Below are 20,390 nucleotides of genomic sequence, written 5' to 3' on the forward strand. Positions count from 1 at the left end.
AGGGTTCACGATACAGCAACTCACCATGCTGTAGGGCGCACTGTGGGTGCTACACCTCAGCACGTAAGGGAGAAAAGACAAAAAACACCTCCAACACCACTTGGGGCTGTGACTGTATTTACTTCATTCTTGAATCCCGCGTCCCCGTGGCTGGGAGCTGACACATCCCCGGGCACCACCGTGACTTCCTATGGGTCCCTTCCCTTCTGTCCCTGACTCTGTAGACCCCCCATGGGAAGGGACCTAGGTAGGGGGAGGTTCCTCCTCCCTCGAAACCCTGGGCCACTCTGTCAAGGCAAAGCCTCTGGGCCCAGCACCTTGTAAAGGCTTTTGCTGAGAGGAGCTCTGACTTTTGCTCAGGGCCTTTGGCACCCCACCCCCCAGCCCCCAGGAATGCAGGCGCTCAAAGCCTGTGGCTAGGCTGCCTGAAGCGCGTGCCACAGTTCTTCTGGAGTGGGAGCAGGGGGACAGAGCTTTGGGTGGAGGAGGGTCGCCTGGAGAGCTGGAATGCCAGGGGAGTGGGCAGTGCCTCCAGCTCCTGGGGGCGAGGCTGGCTCCACACCTCATGGGCCTGAGCCTGGGCAGGGTCTGGAGTGCACATAGCCCCCAGGCAGGGAGAGGGCAGTGACAGGACAGAGCCACTCATCTGTCCCAAAGCTGCCCCCAAGGGGTGTCAGCAACCCCAACCTACTGACCTACTTTGGGACCACAGGCCCATCTAGTGCAAATGAGGCCCAGAAAGGAGAAATGCTTTGCTCAACAGCCACAGGAGGCTGACGTAACCTATGTAATGTACGGTCAGGGTGGGCCTGAGGGATGAGCCAGCTGGTGGGCAGGCGACACACCAGGTCCCCTCCTGGCCTCTGCCCCACCCAACCCTCTCCTGCACGGCTACCAGAAGATGTTCGAGAAGAACAGACCAGCCCTGAGTAGGGAGTGTGGTCAGGTGCAGAGGAGGGGCAGGGGCCCGGATCCTGGCCCAGAAACTCTCTAAAACAGAATCCGATCCTGAGATGATCCAAATCAAACAGAAACTTGACGGAAATAGTAGAGTCTGAAAATGATGCACTCTGCGCACACATATACAAGACACACACACACGACACACACACACAAAGACACATACACACACGAATCTACGCACACACACGAATCCACGCACACGAGGCACACCCCACTCATGCTCTCGGTCTCTGGTTACACACCCGCACCTCCCCTACTCCTGTATTCAGATGCCCTCTATGGCCCACCTCCCACGCGGCAGCGCACCAGAGCCTGGTGCCAGGGACTCAGTGCCGACTGCTGACGTGAAGGGTGTAGAAAGCCCAGGGCTCAGGGACGTAGATGACACCTGGGTACTTCTTCCTGAGAACAGGGTCATTCCACAGCCAGGCGACCCAGAGCGCCACAAGTAAGAGGGTCAGTGAGAAGGAGGAGAAGAGGAAGAGGCCGTTGCTGTCCAGGAAGAGGCGCTTGCGCTTCTGGTGCAGGACGAGGGCCAGCATAGCGAAGAAGGTGAAGATGAAGAGGATGAAGATCTGGCCCTCGGTGACCAGGTACCTGGAAAGGCCAGGGGTGAGTGAGGCAGCTGCCGTGGCAACCCCATCCTACCTGGCATCCCTCCCTGTGTGCGAGAGCCAGGCTGCCCTCTAGGCAGGCAGAAGAGTCCTCTGGTGCCAGGGCTCAGTGAACTATGCCACTCTAAGCCATAGCCCATGGGCAGCATATTGATTTAGCTGGTATAGTTACTGTTTTTTAAATGTTGAGTTTGTTGCCAATATTTAAATAACAGAATACCTACAAATGTTTATTTCTGGCTTCTCTGGTCACATTAAGTTTATACTTCCACACAACAAAAACTGACTAGAGGAGAAAGCAACAAACAATTGCCACTACGACGGCAGCTACCTCCGCGGCAGGACGCTGGGGTAAGAACCGGCAGGAAGCGCTCCCCTAACATCTTTCCCGCTCACTGTAGCTGCCACCCATTCTTTTTAATCCCCAGAGAGCATACAGATGAGCCCCAGTGGGCCATCTCAGCCACACAGGGGACAGGCCAGGGAGAGGATCTAGAGCTGGCCCCGGAAAGGAGGCCCTTTTCATTTTGAGAGAGGCCTCCCATCAGAGAAGGGCCCAGTCCTGCCCCCACCCTGTCCTTCCCATGATACCCACAATCCCAGGGTGACCTGTCTCCAGGGCAGAAGTGACAGACGAGGGCTAGGAGACTGGCTGAGGCCTAAGTCCTCTGCAATGGGAAGAAGAGAGAGCCAGAGGGAACAAAGACCCCAGGCCAGGAGCCCCTACGCCACGAAATCCCTGAGTCTGTCTTTGGCGTCACCATAGTGCTTTACATTTGACAAAGCCCCTCTCTCCTCAGCATCCTCATCATCTGAGAGGCAGACAGGCAGGTACCATCATCCCCATTTCACAGAGGCAGAAACCGCAGCCCACCACAGGGCTTGGTGTCAGAGGTGGATTGTACCAGCCCCAGGGCAACACTGGGGTTCTTGACATGGGGCACAGAGCAAGAGGGGCTTGAGGATGGAGAGAGACTGTGCAACCTCGCCCTTTCCTCTCACCTCCCTGCCACACCCAGGCCTGGGCTTCATGGAAACAAAGAGGCCACCACAGGGCATTGTCACAGTCTCCACTAGACACAAGAGGAAGCAGGGGCTCAGAGAGGGCCAGTCTCCCCGGGGTCACACAGCAGGTCCATTGGCAAGTGCAGAATTTTGCTGCCGTGGCTCACTCAGTGCCCCTGCCTCTGCCCCCATGCTGATGTCCACTCACCAGTAGTACAGGCCACTGGGCGCCACCAGGAGCAGGGCAGGCCCTGGCATCAAGCTCTCAGCTTTAGAGGCAGTAAAGCAGCCGCTGAAGTACATGAAGAGGATGAGGAAGAAGGGGATGTACCTGTGACAGGAAGGCCAGTGTCTTAGAGGCCTGCTCAGCGGCCCTCTTCCCCACCACCTCTGCACCCGCTCCCACGGGGTCCCATGGAGTGCCACGTCATGGTTTACAAAACGCCTAGCCTGGGTGAGAGGCGCTTCTCTCCACCTGACCTTGCCTGTGCTGGGCATCAAAGGTGGGACAGAAACAGAAACAGAAACAGAAGGGCAAGGCACGTGTGAGTCAGAGGCCCAGAGGCATCCACACTGCCCAGGGCACCTCGCTCACTCCATGGGGGTAAGGGGGTATCTGGGGGGTTGTCTGTCTCATGCATCGCAGACACCAGCAGCCCAGCCCCACACTAGCCTGGAGACAGAGGCACCTCCCGGGCTGAGGATGGAGGTCCACATGTTAAAAAAGAGAACAGCACCTGCGGGGGCCTCTTGGTGAAGCACTGCACCCACACTCAGCACACAGCCCCACCCCCACCTCAGACACCTCACCCCAAAATACCACCCTCTCCCCTCTCCACACACCGGCTCCCTTGCTCCCACCTGTGCTGACTCTCACCGGTAAACCCGCCTGCCTCTTCTCACCCACACCCCCTTCCTGCTGGGGCTCCAGCTCTCTGTTCCTAGCCCCTCCACCCTTCCCCAACCTTCTGTGGGAAGAGGCTCTGGCAAAGGCCAGGGAAAGATGGCAGGAGGCCTGTCCAGGGACCCTGGACCAGCTGAGCCAGGAGGATTGACATCGCAGGGCCCGAGACACCCCGGAAACACCAGTGCAGGGTGTGTGTGCTGTGAGCACCAACTCAGGGCTGGCCCTCACCTCCCAGCTGCAGCCCATGGAGCCCTCCTCCCTCTGGCCTCAGTTTCTTCTGGGTAAGATGGGAGGTTGGAACAGATGAAGCCTCCCAGCCTGGGCCCGGCATCTCCTGAGGCTGAGGCCACATTTCTGAGGTCTCCCCCAACTGAGGGGCGGGGTAGGTAGGAAAAGGTGCCCCTCTGGGAGTTCTGAAGAGGGGGGAGCACAAACAGCACGCCCCTCCCCAGCCTGATCCATCTGGCTCCCCGCAGCTTCCTCCACTCCCAAAGAGCAGGCCCGACACGGGTGGGGGTCCTTGGCTCTGCCCCCACCCCCCGCATCACCATCTGGGGGTTGTTTATCAGGGATGCGTCCTCCTCCCCCACGCTCAGGGCTCAGGCTTGGCAAGGGAGGACCAAAGCCGCTCGCTGCCCTCTGCTGGCCGCTGCAGGCACTGAGGGCTAGGCGGGGGTGGCGATGCTGGGGGGATGCTGGCCGGAAGCAGGGGCCCAGAGTCCGGCACAGCAGCTGGGTCTCCCGGGCAACCTCGGGGACAACCTCACTGGAGGTTGAGCTCACAGCGCCTTTACAGGGGATGAGACTCAACACGCGGAGACCTGCAGCCCAGACAGCCTTGCTCAGTGTGTCCCTGAGGCCAGTGACAGAGCTAGCCGGTGGTCGGGGCCCCTGGGATAAACAGATGGGCCCATCACTCACCACATGCAGTGACCCAGGTACTCATCATAATAGTAGAGCAGCTCAAAGGAGTCGATCTGAGGGAGGCACGGGCAGGGCAGAGTCAGGGGGGATGTCGATGTCAGTCCAGGGAGGTGCTGGGGCCCCAAGCATCCCCTCTGACCACCTTTCTCCCAGTCCCAGGCCTCCCCTACTGCCTTATTCCCTACCCAGGGCCTTGCCCTCTGTTACAGGGACCCAGGTGGGAGGCAGTCTGTGCACCACTTCCTAAGAACACTTGAGCATCCTAGCTTGGCGCAGGCGACGGTGCCCTCACCTAACAGAATGCCTTTGGTGGAAGGACAGGTGCGGCGAGGGGTGGGGGCCATTTCTTCAGCCTCCCAGGACAGACTGTGCTTCTAGGGCTTACAGGCAGGGAGCAGGAGGTGGCCTCACCAGCGTCTCCGGCTTGAGATTCTTGATGATGGGGTTCTCACGGACAGACAGGTGGTGCTGGTAGCCACTGAAGAGCAGGCGGTGGTTGACAGAGTCACCCACCAGGTGGATGCTGGCACCCATGATGAAGATGATGATGCTCACGTAGGTGATGGAGCGTGGCAGGGTGCGGGGGGACCGCTCGATGAGCTGGGGTTCAGAGTGGGGTTGGCAGCATGACCCCACCTCTGTCACAGTATGTGACACCCTCTGCTTCCCCCCTCACACCTGGGGTGGGATGGACGCTTCCAGCTGGAATGTCACTCCAAAAAGTGGCTGGTCCCTTTAGCAGGCCAGCCCAGCCTCCAGATCCTCCCGTGACCCCTATGAACCCAGGAAGGACTGCAGAGCAGCACCCCCCACTGACTTTACCCAGGGAGCAAAAAGACCAGAGGGCCCAACTCCTTTCCCAAAGTCACACATGAGCTGTATGCTGGAGGGGACAGCCCAGCCTTCAGTGCAGGAGTCCAGGCTCAGGCCCAGCCCTCCCACTGTTCCTGGCTGTGTCCCCAAGTGGCTGGCCCAGCCTGCTGAAGGCACCTTCTGATTTCTGAGTGGTCCCAGCAAACATGAAGAAAATGTCAGGGATGGGGGCAGGTGCTTCTGAAATACCACTGTTAAACTGAAAACACACCGGAGTTCTGAGATGATACTCCTCCTACTTCTGGAGATTTGAAATATCTTTCTTCAATACAAAATGATGGTGATAGTAAGTGGTGATACAGGCTGAGCATCCCTTATCTGAAATGTTTCAGATTTCAGATTTTGGAATATTTGCATATACACAATGAGATATCTTGGGAATGCATATGCAAGCCTAAACATGAAATTCATTTGTTTCATTTTTCTTTGAGACAGGGTCTCACTCTGTCACTCAGGCTGGAGTATAGTGGCTCAAGAGATCCTCCCACCTCAGCCCCCAGAGTAGCTGGGACTACAGGTGTGCACCATTATGCCCAGCTAATTTTTAAATTTTTTGTAGAGATAGGGTGTCACTATGTTGCCCAGGCTGGTCTCAAACTCCTGGCCTCAAGCCATCCTCCTGTATCAGCCTCCCAAAGTATCGAGATTACAGGTGTGAGCCATCATGCCTGGAAAAATTCATTTATATTTCATATATACCTTACGCACACAGCCTGAAGGTAATTTTACATAACATTTTAAATAATTTTGCACATGAAACAAAGTTTGTGTTAAGTATGTATGTGTAGAATTTTCTCTTTTTTTGAGATGGAGTCTTGCTCCATCGCCCAGGCTGGAGTGCGGTGGTGGAATCTCGGCTCACTGCAACCTCCACCTCCTGGATTCAAGTGATTCTCCTGCCTCAGCCTCCCAAGTAGCTGGGACTGCAGGCCCACACCACCGCGCCTGGCTAACTTTTTTGTATTTTTAATGGAGATGAGGTTTTGCCATGTTGGCCAGGCTGGTCTCGAACTCCTGACCTCAAGTGATCTGCCTGCCTTGGGCTCCCAGAGTGCTGGGATTACAGGCGTAAGCCACCATGCCGGCCCTAAGGTTTTTGTATTTTTTTCTTTTTCTTTTCTTTGAGATGGGAGTCTCGCTCTCTTGCCCAGGCTGGAGTGCAATGGCGTGATCTTGGCTCACTGCAACCTCTACCTCCCGGGTTCAAGTGATTCTCCGGCCTCAGCCTCCCGAGTAGCTGAGACTACAGGTGCCTGCCAGCATGCCCGGCTACTTTTTTTTGTATTTTTAGTAGAGATGGAGTTTCACCATGTTGGCCAGGCTGGTCTCGAACTCCTGACATCAGGTGATCCGCCCGCCTCGGCCTCCCAAAGTGCTGAGATTACAAGCATGAGCCACCGTGCCCAGCCATTTTTTTATATTTTTAATGGAGACGGGGGTTTCACCATGTTGGCCAGGCTGGGCTTGAACTTCTGACCTCAAGTGATCCGCCCACCTCAGCCTCCCAAAGTGCTGGGATTACAGGCTCGAGCCACCGCGCCCGGCCGAGTTTTCTACTTATAGTATCATGCCAGTACTTTAAAAATTTCAGACTCCTCTGGAGCATTTCAGATTTCAGATTTTTGGATTAGGGATGCTCAACCTATAGTAGTTTCAAAGCCCTTACTTGGCAAAGTGCAAAGCCAGCAGTTCCTGCTCGTGCTCCCAGTGACATCTCAGGGCTCTCCAGGGCGGAGGATGGAGTTCAGCTGCTGCTGCTGCCTCTCCCGCCACCTGGCTGCTGCTTCTCTTCCCAGTGGGTCCCTGACCTCTCCCTGGACCCCCAGTCACTCCTGCCTCAGCCTCCCCAAATGTTTTACGGTTTCCCAAGCACAGCCTTGTCTTTAGGTCCTTCTACCTGAACACCTCTCTGCTTCCCCTGCTGGCACGCCAGGCTGAGGCTCAAATCAAAAGCCCTCCCTTGGGGCATATTTTCCATCCCTCCACGCCACCGGCAGCTCCGCCTCCCCTGGGCCCCAGGCCCTGGACATGCTGCTCTGTCACAGCCTTCACCCCCCAGCAGCAGGCAGGAGTGTGCTTGAGTCAGGACACAGGGCTTAGCATCACCTTCTTGCCAGGTGTGCAAAGAATGGGGATGACAGGAGAGAGTGGGGGCCCTGGGACAGTACCTTGAGCAAGAGAAAGGGTGTGATGACGTTGTAGGCCATGTGGAAATAGTCCCCAACACTGGGCTTGTTGAGTGGAAACCATTCGAGAGGGAATACCAGCTGGGGAGCAAATGGAAGAATGGGCTCACCTGGGCACAGCCCCACACGGCCCTCAGGCCTCAAGGGAGTCTGCCCCTAATGCCGCCCACCCCAACTCCTTTCACCCCCCACCCCCTCATGTACGCTTAATTCTTTCTGTGATTGCTGGACCTTCTTGGCAGCCTTGGGACAAAGGTTTATCCAGACAGGAAAGCTGAGTCCCAGAGGAGGTAACGGACTTGTCCCCAGACACAGAGCAGATTCAATTCCAGGCAAGGCCTGACCCTGTGCCCCTCACCCAGCAGATACCAAATAAATGACCCTGATGCCAGCTTGGGAGTTGGTAGGCTTCTCAGGGACTCCGTTGTGGCACCAACTTGCTGGGTGACCCTGGGCTAATCCTTCCCTTCTCTGGGCCTTGGTTTCCCCATCTATAATACAAGAGAGGGGGCCCAGAGGGCCTACTTGGACCCTTCAGGTTCCGGCACTCCAAGATCAGTCTCCTGAGTGCTAGGCCCTGGTGTGGAGGGACTGCTCCCAAACCAGGTTCAAAGTACACATTAGGAGACAACGGAGAAAATAAGAATGCTCTACAAAGTAGCTTCAACTCTTCCTTCCCTACCTTCCCAGAGAGAGGAAGGCAGGCCAGGGGCAGTTCCTCCTTCTGGAATGCTCTCTCTTCTGAGCACAGTATGTGGTTCCTTCATGCTAGAAGAAGGTTCAGAGCAGCCAGTCCAACCAGTCTTCTTGGAGAGAGAAATGAAGCCCAGGACAGTGACTTGCCCTAGGTCACCCACAAACCCAACCAGATGCCCCAACTCTTGGCTCAATTCCTCTTATTTTTCCACATTTAAAAGGCAACCTTCAAAAAGTCTGCAGGAAGGAGAACCAGCACCCACCGTCACTCCCTGACAGCACTGCCAGGACAGCTTTTCTTTACGCCCATCAAGTCTTTGATCCCAGGTAGACAAGCTCGTTGACTTGCAATTAGTCAGTCTGCATGTCATTTAGGAACCTTTTTTCTCCATAAATATTCCAGGTTGCTCTATAGTATCCATAATTTCTGCTTAATGGCCAGAAAACATTCTCTATAATGGACATAGCAAAACTGATTTACCCAGTCCCTAATGCTGGACACTCAAGTCACTTCTAAGGTTTGGCTATCATAAACACCACTGCAATGAACATCTTTGAGTTAGAGGAAACTGCTGTCTTCTTGCTGATTATATCCCTACGGGCAGATTCTCGGAAGGGTATTACTGGGTCAGCAGGGATGAATATATTAGGGTTCTGGATATTTATGTGACAGAGAATTCAACCTCGTCAGGAAGGGTCTCTGGGGCCAGAATGCCTGGGCAGATGCTGGCCTCTGTGCTTGCCTCAAGCCAGTTACTTATTCTCTCTCTGCTCAAGTTTCCTCATCTATAAAATTGAGATTAGCAATAGTGTTGATATGAGAATTAAATAAACTGAAACACATAAAGAGCTTAGAACAGAGTAAGCATTCGATGTTAGCCACTATTCTAACTTTGCTCTAATTATTATTCATTCAATAAAAATGCATTAAACACTTATTGTGTTAGGCACTATTCTAAGTACTAATCTTGCCAAGTTGTTACTTATGAATTATTACTGCTTTCCAAAAAGGCTTTGCTTTTTGTTTGTTTTGTTTTTTGAGACAGGGTCTCACTGTGTCGCCCAGGCTGGAGTGCAGTGGTGTGATCACGGCTCACTGCAGCCTCGACTTCCCAGGCTCAGGAGATCTTCCCAGCTCAGCCCTGAGTAGCTGGGACTACAGGTGCACATCACCACACCCAGCTAATTTACAGATCTTTTGTAGAGACAGGATCTCACTATATTGCCCTGACTGGTCTCAAACTCCTGGACTCAAATGATCTTCCCGTCTCAGCTTCCCAAAGTGCTAGGATTATAGGCATGAGCCACCATGCCCGGCCCCAAAAGGGCTTTGCTAATTTGCATGATCACTAGCATGTACAAAGTGCCAGTTTCAGCACCGGATATTGTTATTTTTACACTTGAATTTGCTGAGTGACCTTCGAAAAGTCACTTCCCGTTTATCTTCCAGTAAACTGAGAGAATAGGCCTGGATGCCTTCATATCTTTTGGCTCTATGACTGTAGCCCGTCAGGCAACTGCCAGCAAGTTGGGTGGGAGGGGTCTGGGGGCCATGAATAGTCACACTGTGCCCCCACTACCAAATAATGACTTGATACCTGGTGACACCTCACTTAATTTTCTTCACGTTCGTCTATTTATTACCTATCATCTGTCAATTATCTATCTATCTATCTATCTATCTATCTATCTATCATCCATCCTCCCACTACAAGCAAGGGGCACTGGTGCCCTCCCAGCATTAATCTTATCTGTGGAGGCCACCACTGGATACTAAAGCATGAAGTAGCCTTGGAGGGCAGGGGATGGTTTCACTGGATGGCATTAAAAATTACCCATGGCTCACAGTCATATATAATATGCAAAATCAGCCTACACGCTTCAATTCCAGAAAAAATAATACTATCCCAAGGTAATGGGGAAGGATGGGGAAGACGGGGGTGAGGGTGGGGTGCTTCACTTCCTTTCCCATACCCCTTTTTCTGTCTTGGTGATTTGGTTCAACCTGGTTCACCTGCTTCCAGACACAGGCCAGAGGGGGTTACAGTATTACAGTATGACTGTTCAGGACCACCAGTTCCCCCATGAGAGTCGGGGCACAGTATGACTCTTCAGGCCCCCCACTTGCTGGCAGTTGCCTGACGGGCCAAGTCATAGAGCTAAGGATATGAAGCCATCCAGGCCTATTCTCTCAGTTTACTGGGAGATAAAGGAGAAGTGACTTGTCTAAGGTCACTCGGCAAATTCAAGCCACACTAAGTGTCCTCAGTGCTGGTCAGAGCCCTGTGCACCATTTCACACTCACCATGGCAATGGGACGCCCAAAGTCCAGAACCCAGTTCTGCAGTGTGAAGTAGAACCAGAGGTCAAGATGGAAGGGAGCCGTGCGGGCAGCCTCATCAGCGCTGACAGAGCCATGCCTGGGAAGGAACCAGATGAGAGAAGTCAGCTCTTCTCTCCTCCTCCACCAAGATCTTCCCCTGAGATTAGCCACAAAGAGGTCTGGGGACTTGAGGACAGGAGGAGACACACATAATTGAGTTCTAGGGATAGGGTTTTGCTGGAAATACTGGAGTCTGGCCCTGCAGTCAAGGAGAAGGTGACTTCAGCTGCCCCGACCTTAGCTTCCCTATGATTCAGGAAGGAAACAGCTGAACAGGTATAACTGCTGGGGTTTCTCCCCTACTGAATGATGGAGGAAATCAAGAAAGGCAAAGGACGCAATCGTGGCTGAAAAGCATGAAACTTGATGATGGATGATGGCAGCTGACCTTAGTTGAGCACTTACTATATTCCAGGCACTACTGTTAGCTGTTTACATGTATTATCTCATTTAATCCTCACAGAAACCTTTCAAGGCTGAAATATTACCTCCATTTTACAAATGAAAAAACTGAGGCCCAAGAGGCTCAATAACTTGCTCAAGGTCACACAGCTAACGATTTGAACCCAAATGATTGAGCTCCTGAGATTATACTTTTAACCTCCATCCCATAGTTGGGTCCACCATGATTGGTCTATGAGATGGGAATGTGACCAGAGCTTGGCCAATCAGAGCCCTCCAATGAAATGTGCCTTAGAGAGACTGAAATGGATAGGGCCTCCTGCTCGCTTGATTCCAGCACTGTGAGGAGGTCAGGTTGGGCTGCTGGTACTCCTCTTCTCAGCAGTCCACAGTAGAACCTGAGACGGAGCCAGCAGAAGCAAGGTGATGTGAGAGACACAGCAGGAAGTGGAGTACTGCCTCACGATACATCTTTGGAGGCCTGTCCCTCTCACTAAACAGTTGGTCATCTGCTGTTCACAGATGCACTGAAGTTCCAGGACCAGTGCTGCCTCCTCTGGGAAGGCTTCCCCGATGAAGCTTTTCCCAAAGCCCCGCCAGCCCACTGCAGGGAGCACTTCAACGCCAACCCAGTCTGGCATAATGGGGCTGGAGCTGTACTCTCCCATCTACACCCTCGAGAACAGGGGTGATGTTTAAGGCTCTCCCAACTCACCCACCTCCCTATCAGAGTCCAAATCCTCTTTACAGAGTCCCTGCAATTACTTGCACACCTCCAGGGACAAGCAGCCCGCCACATCCTAAGAGGACTGAGGTGTGGGTTTCATCGTCTCGTTTGTGCCAAGAACAGGCGCCATGGACCACGAATCTGTATTTCTCCAGAGTTCTGAGCTCAGGCCCTGGTCCATGCTCAGCAACTACTGGCTGATTAAAACAATCACAACGACCAGTTACTCCTTTTGTAGTGGCAAACATTAGCTTAGAGGCACTGCAAAGACTGTCTTCTGTCAATACTGCTGTTGCTTCCCTAATTTTCTGAGATCCCTTCCTGCCAGTTCCAAGGATGATCCATACTGGCTGGTAGAGTACCCCAGAACAGGGAGGCAAGCTCTTGGGAGAAATCTCATTTTCTAGTGGCAGGCAAGACAGGTTGGGTAGGCCTTCCCTAGGTCAACTAAGTCTTCCTGTCCCCTCTACTCGGTATCTTCCACCCCCTTATTGAACACCAACTATGTGCAATGCTAGGTCTTTACCTGCACTATCTCATCTAATTCACACATCTGCTTTATAGATGAGGATACTGAGGCTTAGAGGGATTAGGTGCTTAGCCAAAGCCACCCATGTAGTAAGGAGCTGTGGCAACAACTCCTTTTGTCAGCCTATTTCCCACCCCCTGCTTCTTCTGCTAAGACATGATATTTCCTTGGCCACAGGAAGGGCCAGTGACCTAGACTGGCCCAGTGGGACTTTTCCAACTGCAGGTGGGGAAAAGAGCTCCTTCCTTTATAGTGCTGGGTTCTAAGGGTGCAAGCCCAGGACTGCCGACAGCCAAGGTTCCACCCTCAAGGGACAGCCAGGTAAGAATGAAGTAGCCTCGCAGAGAGGATCAGGGAAAGGGGGAGAAAAAGTGCTGACAGTGTTCATGTTGCCAGTTCATGATCTGGCCATATGAGCCAACACATTCCTTTTTGCTAAGGATGGTGCAGTTCACACTGGGTTTCTGTCACTTGCAACCCAGTCATCCTGAATAACGCACACAATTCAAACCTGGGTTTATGTTAATTCAAGACCTGTGCTCTTAATAGCTTGCTATTCTGTTTTTTGTTTTGTTTTTTGGAGACAGGGTCACCCAGGCTGGAGTATAGTGGTGTGATCACAGCTCACTGCAGACTTGTCCTCCCAGGCTCAAGCATTCCTTCCACCTCAGTCTCCTGAGTAGCTGGGACCACAGGTGCATGCCACTATGCCCGGCTAATTTTATTATTATTATTATTATTTTTTTTTTTGTAGAGATGAGGTCTCACTATGTTGCCCAGGCTGGTCTCAAATTCCTGGGCTCAAGTAATCAACCCACATCAGCCATCCATAGTGCTGGGATAACAGCTGTGAGCCACCATGCCCAGCCAACAGCTTGCTATTCTGTTTTTGATTACTAGGCTTATCAGGAGATCAAGTTAGAAAGGGATCAGCATGGCCTAGGGCAATACACAAAGCTTGCATGAGGGAAGGGAGCCTCAAAGCACGGATGGATGAATCTAACTAGGCAGAAAAGCAGGAGAGCAGGGTAAAGGCCTGGAGGTGGAAGTGAAGAAGGTTCTGCATGGAGCTGAGATGCCTGGCTTACTGGACCCAGAGAAAGAGAAGGGAGGGGCAGCTGGATCTTCAGACTGGACAGATAGCCAGTAACCGTGAGGACTGCTCAGTGGTCTGAGACGAGTGACCAACACAGAGGCCCCACCCAGCTCCTTCCTCAGTAGCCATCAGGGTAAGGCCTCAAAAAGCAGACAGTGATAACCTCCAGGCCCAGAGAACTCGGGTGGCGAAAGAGGTAATAGCCTTCAGTTTCTTGCTCTGATACCTCCAAACTGGGCAAAAAGTAGGATGTTCGGTACGAGGAATAAAGGGATTTTGAAAGCATGAACACTTAGATGTGTGTATCTGGAAGTTATGCGTACCTAGCACACACTAGAGGCTCAGTGACTACCTTCTCCTCCACCTCAGGAAGCACCTTGGTCAATGAGAATCCCTGTCATTAGTCCAGCCTAACTTAGTAGGACAGGAAAAAAAAAAGAGGGGGCTGGGCCCAGTGGCTCACGCCTGTAATCCCACCACTTTGGGAGGCTGAGGTGGGCAGGTCACCTGAGGTCAGGAGTTCAAGACCAGCCTGGCTAACACAGTAAAACCCTGTCTCTATATAAAAATACTAAATTAGCCAGGCGTGGTGGTGTGCACCTGTAATCCCAGCTACTTGGGAGGCTGAGGCAGGAGAATCGCTTAAACCTGGGAGGCAGAGGTTGCAGTGAGCCGAGATCGTACCATTGCACTCCAGCCTGGGCAATAAGAGTGAAACTGTCACACACACACACACACAAAATCTCTCAAAAAAAAAAAAAATTAAAAATTAACTGGGTATGGTGGCACACATCTGTAGTTCTAGCTACTCAGGAGGCTGAGATAGGATGATCACTTAAGCCTGGGAGGTCGAGGCTGCAGTGAGCTATGACCATACCACTGCACTTTAGCCTGGGTGACAGAGTAAGACCTTATTGGGGAAAAAAAAAAAAAAAAAGCAGGCTCACAGAGTGGATACTCAGCAACCAGCTTGCAAATCAAGATTAGACTGGGCACAGTGGCTCATGCCTTTAATCCCAGCACTTTGGGAGGGTGAGGTGGGCAGATCACATGAGGCCACGAATTCAAGACCAGCCTGACCAACATGACGAAACTCCATCTCTACTAAAAATACAAAAATTAGCCCAGCATGGTGGTGCACGCCTGTAATCTCAGCTACTGGGGAGGCTGAGGCATGAGAATCGCTTGAACCTCACAGGCAGAGGTTGCAGTGAGCCGAGATGGCACCACTGCACTGCCTGGGTAACACAGCAAGACTCTGTCTCCAAAAAAAAAAAAAAAAAAAAAAGATTCATCAGCACCTGCCTGGTTTTCTTCTCCTGGAACTCTGCCCACGGGAGGCAGATCATGGAATGGTAAAGGCATCCTCTCCCCCAGCTCATGTCCTGGGGATGAGCAACCTCAACCCTGTCCCAAGTTCCTGGCTCCACAGACTTAGCACACTGAGCCCCTAGCCTGTGCCAGCATTGAGAACAATGGTGCTGGCACAAAGGCAGGTAACCTGAAACAAGGTTAGACTCTTCTCTCCTTCCCAGTTTTCCAAGTCTACCATATGGGGACAATGACACCATGACAGTTGAGGAGTGCGTGCCATACACTTAAAATCCTCAAGGCAGTCAGCAGCATCTGCAGGGCTGCCTGGCAGAAAAGGAAGGGGTTTCATCCTGAACAAGTCAAGCAGTAACCCACAAATGGGGACCACAGAGAGACTAATTTTGCTTCTATTTAAAGAATGGTAACATACAAGACAATGAAAAGCATGAACAGAAAAAAACTAAGGAAATGAAGGCAAATATAAAGAGAGAATAAAGGCAACTAGAAACTCCAAGAAAAACAAAAGCAACATAAGAAAGCAAATGTAACTATGAAACATTATTTGGCTCTGTTGGAAAAATATTTATTAAATACATGGCTTAAATAACATACACATTATATATTAATTTTCAATGTTTAGAGTCAATCCACAGATAAAACATGGAAGATAATTATGGTTTTAAAGCAGCAGATAATTATAATCTACTTTGATAACATGAAAACAGAGGACAGAAATTGTAGGAAGGGGTGAGGAAGGCTAAAGTTTAGGGCAGGGGACTAATATCCTCTTTTTATTTTAGTTTTGGAGACAAGGTCTTGCTCTGTCACCCAGGCTGGAGTGCAGTGACACAGTCATGGCTCATTGCAGCCTTCACCTCCCAGGCTCAAGCAATCCTCCCATCTCAGCCTCCTGAGTAGCTGGGACCACAGAAAGGCATATGCTGTCACACATGGCTAATTTTTAAAATTTTTCCTTTTTTCTAAAAGGAATCAAAGGCTGGGCGCAGTGGGTCATGCCTGTAATCCCAGTACTTTGGGAGGCCAAGGCGGGTGGATCACCTGAGGTCAGGAGTTAGAGACCAGCCTCGCCAACATGGTGAAACGTCATCTCTACTAAAAATATAAAAATTAGCTGGGCGTGGTGGTGGGCACCTGTAATCCTAGCTACTCGGGAGGCTGAGGCAGAATTGCTTGAACTTGGGAGGTGGAGGTTGCAGTGAGCCGAGATGGCACCATTGCACTCTAGCCTGGGGGACAAGAGTGAAACTCCGTCTCAAAAAAAGAATAAAATAAAATAAAATAAACCAAGAAATAGCAGTTGAGTGGAGTCTTTAAGAGTGTGGACTTGGCCGGGCACGGTGGCTCACGCCTGTAATCCCAGCACTTTGGGAGGCTGAGGCAGGCGAATCACAAGGTCAGAAGTTTGAGACCAGCCTGGCCAACATGGTGAAATGCCGTCTCTACTAAAAATACAAAAAATTAGCTGGGCGTGGTGGTGAGCGCCTGTAATCCCACCTACTTGGGAGGCTGAGGCAGGAGAATCACTTGAACCTGGGAGGTGGAGGTTGCAGTGAACCGAGATCACGCCACTGCATTCCAGCCTGGGTAACAGTGTGAGACTCCATCTCAAAAAAAAAAAAGAGTCTGGACTTTGGAGACTGTTTGGGTTCATATCCCAGCTCTGCCACTAATCAGATCTTGAGCAAGTCACTTAACTTCTTGGGCCTCAATGTCCACATTTGTAAAATGGAGATAATAGTAGATCCTATCCCTTTTCCTCTCTTTTTTTTTTTTTGAGACGGAGTCTCGCTCTTATTGCCCAGGATGGAGTACAATGGCGCGATCTCGCATTGTACAATCACCGCAACCTCCACTTCCTGAGTTCAAGTAATTCTCCTGCCTCAGCCTCCCGAGTAGCTGGGACTACAAGCTCATGCCACCATGCCTGGCTAATTTTTGTATTTTTAGTAGAGACAGGGTTTCTCCATGTTGGTCAGGCTGGTCTTGAACTCCTGACCTCCTGATCCCTCCACCTCGGCCTCCCAAAGTGCTGGGATTACAGGCATGAGCCACCATGCCTGGCCAGTAGATCCTATCTAAAGGGTCGTGGTTTAATTAATATATGCAAAAACTGAAGAGCAGGGCCTGATCCATAAAAAGTGCTACATAGTGTTTGTTATTGTTATAAGCCTATTATTTGGAAATAGGAATTTGACTCCGGTAAAGAGCTAAAAGAAGCTAGGGTGATTGTCTCTGGTGCCAGGGAAGAGTGGGACAGGGATTACTACTTTTTAAAACTTGAAGCCTTTGTTATTTGATTTATCATGGGCATTAATTATAATACTTTCTTTTCTTTTTTTTGAGACAGTCTCACTGTCATCCAGGCTGGAGTGCAGTGGCGCCATCTCGGCTCACTACAACCTCTGCCTCCCAGGCTCAAGGGATCCTGGTGCCTCAGCCTCCTGAGTAGCTGGGATTACAGGCGTGGGCCACCACACCTGGATAATTTTTGTATTTTTTAGTAGGGACGGGGATTCTCCATGTTGGCCAGGCTGGTCTCGAACTCCTGGACTCAAGTGATCCACCCACCTTGGCTTCCCAAAGTGCTGGGATTACAGGCGTGAGCCATGGCACCCGGCCCACTTGTAACACTTTCATTATAATACAAAAACTGGCAACAAAGCAGGCGGAAGTTGGAATGGGTTACCTTAAGAGGTAGTGAGCAAAGCATAGATGCAGCAGAGGAAATCCAAGCATCCTAGGAACTGGACAGGATGATTCTGCCTACTCTCTTGAGCAGCAATGATACTGGGAATGGGCTGAAGCCACACTGTGGGGGGCAGAGACACCCTGGGAGACAGAGAGCTCCCACCTCACACCACCGCCTTGGGAATACCCTGGCTGGTGGGGAGCTCACACAGGGGAAGAGGGACATGACTCCTTAGCAGCCAAAGTGGAGTCATAAGAGCAGAGTCCATAAGTCAGAAACCCTGGGTTTAGGCCCTGGTTCTTGCCAGCAAATGACGTAACCTCTCTGGGCCTCCATTTCCCCATCTGTACATTGGAAGTGACATCTGGCAGCTCATTGTCAAGACTGAGTAAGATGCTAGACATGGGAGCCCCACACAGGAGATAAAGTGGTGACCATATCTGAGACCCACAGGCTGTTCCCATTGGGCTGTCACAGTTCAGGGCAGTCGGTGACCCCCAACTTGGCAAGGGTTCAGAACAGAGACATCCCGCAGGCAGAAGAGGCTGCCTGGAAGAGGGAGCTGGCAAATGGGTTGGGTGGAGGCCACGGCAGAGATGAAACCACTGGACACGGCGTGGGGCAGACAGTCCGGGGACTCAGCCAGTCAGGCTCCTCAGCCCATCTGAGCCTATTTCCTCATCAGTAAAATAATACTTAACCCACAGGCCGAGGGAGACAGGTGAGCTACAGTATGCGGTCTACGGTCAGTACATTGTTTCTAAGTGAAAACGGACACAGTTCGCAGCTGCTCAGCCCGCATGTCCTCAGCAGCAGAAACGAGCCATCCCTTAGCCCAAGCGCTCAGACTTCTCCCTTCATCCAGGTCATACCAAAAACTTCCTAACAAGGACTTTGCACATGCTAGTGCTCAGAAACTTCCCACGACTCCCCAGTGCCTATGGGATAAAGACTGTATCCTTAACCTGTCACCTAGGACAGGAACTAGGGTGAGACAAGCAAGGCCCCCAAGGCCCAACATTTGAGGCGGCACTCACGGTCACGGCTGTGCGCCTACCCCTAAGTTTTGCACTCTAGGTCCTCAACTCGAGTCCTAGACTTGCTGCAATTAAAGGCCCTTCACAATCAGTCCGCATCCTCCTGTCACTTTCTTTTACAGCCGGAAAGCTCCAGCACCACTAAACTCCTTGCTTTTCCCCACTGTTTCCCTGGCTGGAACAGCCTGTCTTCCCTGGGTCCCCTACCAAGTCCTCTGAGACTCAGCTCAAGTGCCACTTCCTCCATGAAGCCCTCCAAGATGACCTCTCACTCCCACTTGGGCTCTGTCTCTCCTGGTCCCTACAGGACGGTAAGCCCCTCCCACCTTCACCCTGCCCACCCCCTTACCGCCTGGCACAGCGCTGGGCATACCACAGGCGCTTAAAGAATGCCTGCTAAATGCGGTGAATGTTTCTGGTCAGTAAAACGGGACGAAGGTAGAATGGAGCTCTGCTCGTCCCAACGAGATAAACCAAAAACTGAGAAGGGCTCCTCATTCATTCTCTGGACGGGAGCTTCCGCCCTTCTCCGCTGTCTCTTCCATTACATTCGCACATTCTTGGGTGCCCCAGGTCAAGCAGAGAGCCTCCTGATTAATGGCAAAATCAAGTCCTACTCAGGGCTGGAGGGACCCCGAGAACGCGGAGGTGGCGCCCGGAACTTGCGGATAAGGTGGGGGTCCGAGTGACAAGGTGTGTGTGTCCCCACCGCCCTGGGGAGCTCTCCCAGCGCAGCGGCTGTCCCGGCGCCAGCCCGGGTCGCGGGAGCGCGGTAGGGGAGGAAAACCCCTAACTCCGGGCGGGCGCTCCTCCCACCCGAGCAACGGCGAAGCGGGAAGGCAGAGCCTCGCTGGGCCCCGGGCTCCCCAAGCAGAGAAGGAAACGCGGGGGCACCGCCGCCACGGTAGCGCGCCTCCAAGCACCCCGCGCTCCGCTCCGCCCCGGCCCGCGCCGCACACGAGGTTCCCGCCCGGCAGCCCTAGGAGCGTCACGTGGCGGGTCCCGAGGCCCCAGCGCACAGGCGCCTAGCCCGCCCTCTCACCCCGGCGCGCGCCCACCTGGCCTGCAAGAAGGAGGCGCCCAGCTGCGCGCCCGGGCCGCCCGCCGCTCCCGGGTGCTGCCGCCTCCGCGTCGCCTCCATGGCTGCCCCGTGGGCCCGTCGGCCCTGCCTTTCCGAGGAAGAGACCGGTTCGGCTCGGCTGGCCTGCCGGAGGCCGCCGCAAAATCCCAGCGCGGGGCGGTCCGGGGCTGTCCGGGGCGGTCTGGGGCGGGCCGGCGAGAGCGCGCGGCCCCCGGGAGGAACGGGCGGGGCGGGGCGGAGGGAGGCGGGGCGGGGCGGAGGGAGGCGGGGCGGGGCGGAGGGAGGCGGGGCGGGGCGGAGGGAGGCGGGGCGGGGCGGGCTCCGCGAGGGGAGGGCCGGGTGCCGCGAGTGTGGCGTCCTCGCGGGGCGGGGGCTGCTGGCCTGTCCGAGCTGCGCGCGTGACCACCAGCGGGCTGCGATGTGTTGGGGTCCCTTGCCTGCCTGGGTACGGGAATCTCTGCCTAGGGTGACTGAGGCCTGGGTGTTGGGCTGGGGCAGGGTAGGGACCTGGAAATAGACTAAGCTGACTCAAATGCTCCCCAGGGCAGCGGGTGATGTGGGATTTCCCTTGTTCTTGCGGGTGGAGGAGAGGAGGCAGGACTGGAGACCTGCACGTGTAGCACCGGCGTGGTGCAGCACGTGGGTTGCAGATGTTCTAGTGAGGGGCTGGCGGTGACAGTGGGAAAGAGCGAGTTGGTGACATCTAGAGTCGTGTGGGAGGTATGGTGACTGGGACCCTGGATGTGGGGCGTGAGGGGAGAAGAGTTCAGGCAGTGGCCGGATTCTGCCCCTGGGTGGATAGTGGAGGCACCCCCCGGGAAGTGGGCTGGAGCAGATTTCGTGTAAATAAAGATTCATCTTTGAACTCCTTAAGCTTCAGGTGGGTCAGGAAGGCTGTTGGACCAGTGGTCTGAAGCTGAGGCGAGACCTGGGAACCCAGTGG

At 53.2% G+C, this 20,390-nt stretch overlaps 1 protein-coding gene across 2 annotated transcripts; it reads right to left on the bottom strand.

Moving 5' to 3' along the window:
- Positions 1-100: 100 nt before the first annotated feature.
- CLN6 (CLN6 transmembrane ER protein) lies at positions 101-19,647 on the bottom strand. Of its 2 annotated transcripts, XM_002825593.6 has the most exons (7): positions 19,425-19,645; positions 10,474-10,588; positions 7,455-7,553; positions 4,825-5,013; positions 4,411-4,466; positions 2,791-2,913; positions 101-1,560 (listed from the first exon to the last, which is right to left on the bottom strand). In XM_002825593.6, the coding sequence occupies exons 1-7, from the start codon at positions 19,505-19,507 to the stop codon at positions 1,290-1,292; spliced, it is 936 nt and encodes a 311-aa protein (XP_002825639.1). In that variant the 5' UTR covers positions 19,508-19,645; the 3' UTR covers positions 101-1,289. The 2 variants fall into 2 exon arrangements, with proteins under 2 accessions (XP_002825639.1, XP_054387596.1); XM_054531621.2 differs by lacking the exon at positions 7,455-7,553 and having other exon boundaries at positions 19,425-19,647.
- Between the last annotated feature and the right edge of the window lie 743 nt (positions 19,648-20,390).

This window comes from Pongo abelii, chromosome 16, assembly GCF_028885655.2.
Source record: "Pongo abelii isolate AG06213 chromosome 16, NHGRI_mPonAbe1-v2.0_pri, whole genome shotgun sequence".
Lineage (NCBI taxonomy): Eukaryota > Metazoa > Chordata > Mammalia > Primates > Hominidae > Pongo > Pongo abelii.

Coding starts and splice junctions, on each gene's coding strand:
- CLN6 (XM_002825593.6), bottom strand. CDS start 19,507: ATGGAGGCGACGCGGAGGCGGCAGCACCCGGGAGCGGCGGGCGGCCCG. Junction 7,554..10,473: donor TTGGGCGTCCCATTGCCATG/GTGAGTGTGAAA, acceptor TTTGCTCCCCAG/CTGGTATTCCCTCTCGAATG. Junction 5,014..7,454: donor CACCCTTTCTCTTGCTCAAG/GTACTGTCCCAG, acceptor TCTGAACCCCAG/CTCATCGAGCGGTCCCCCCG.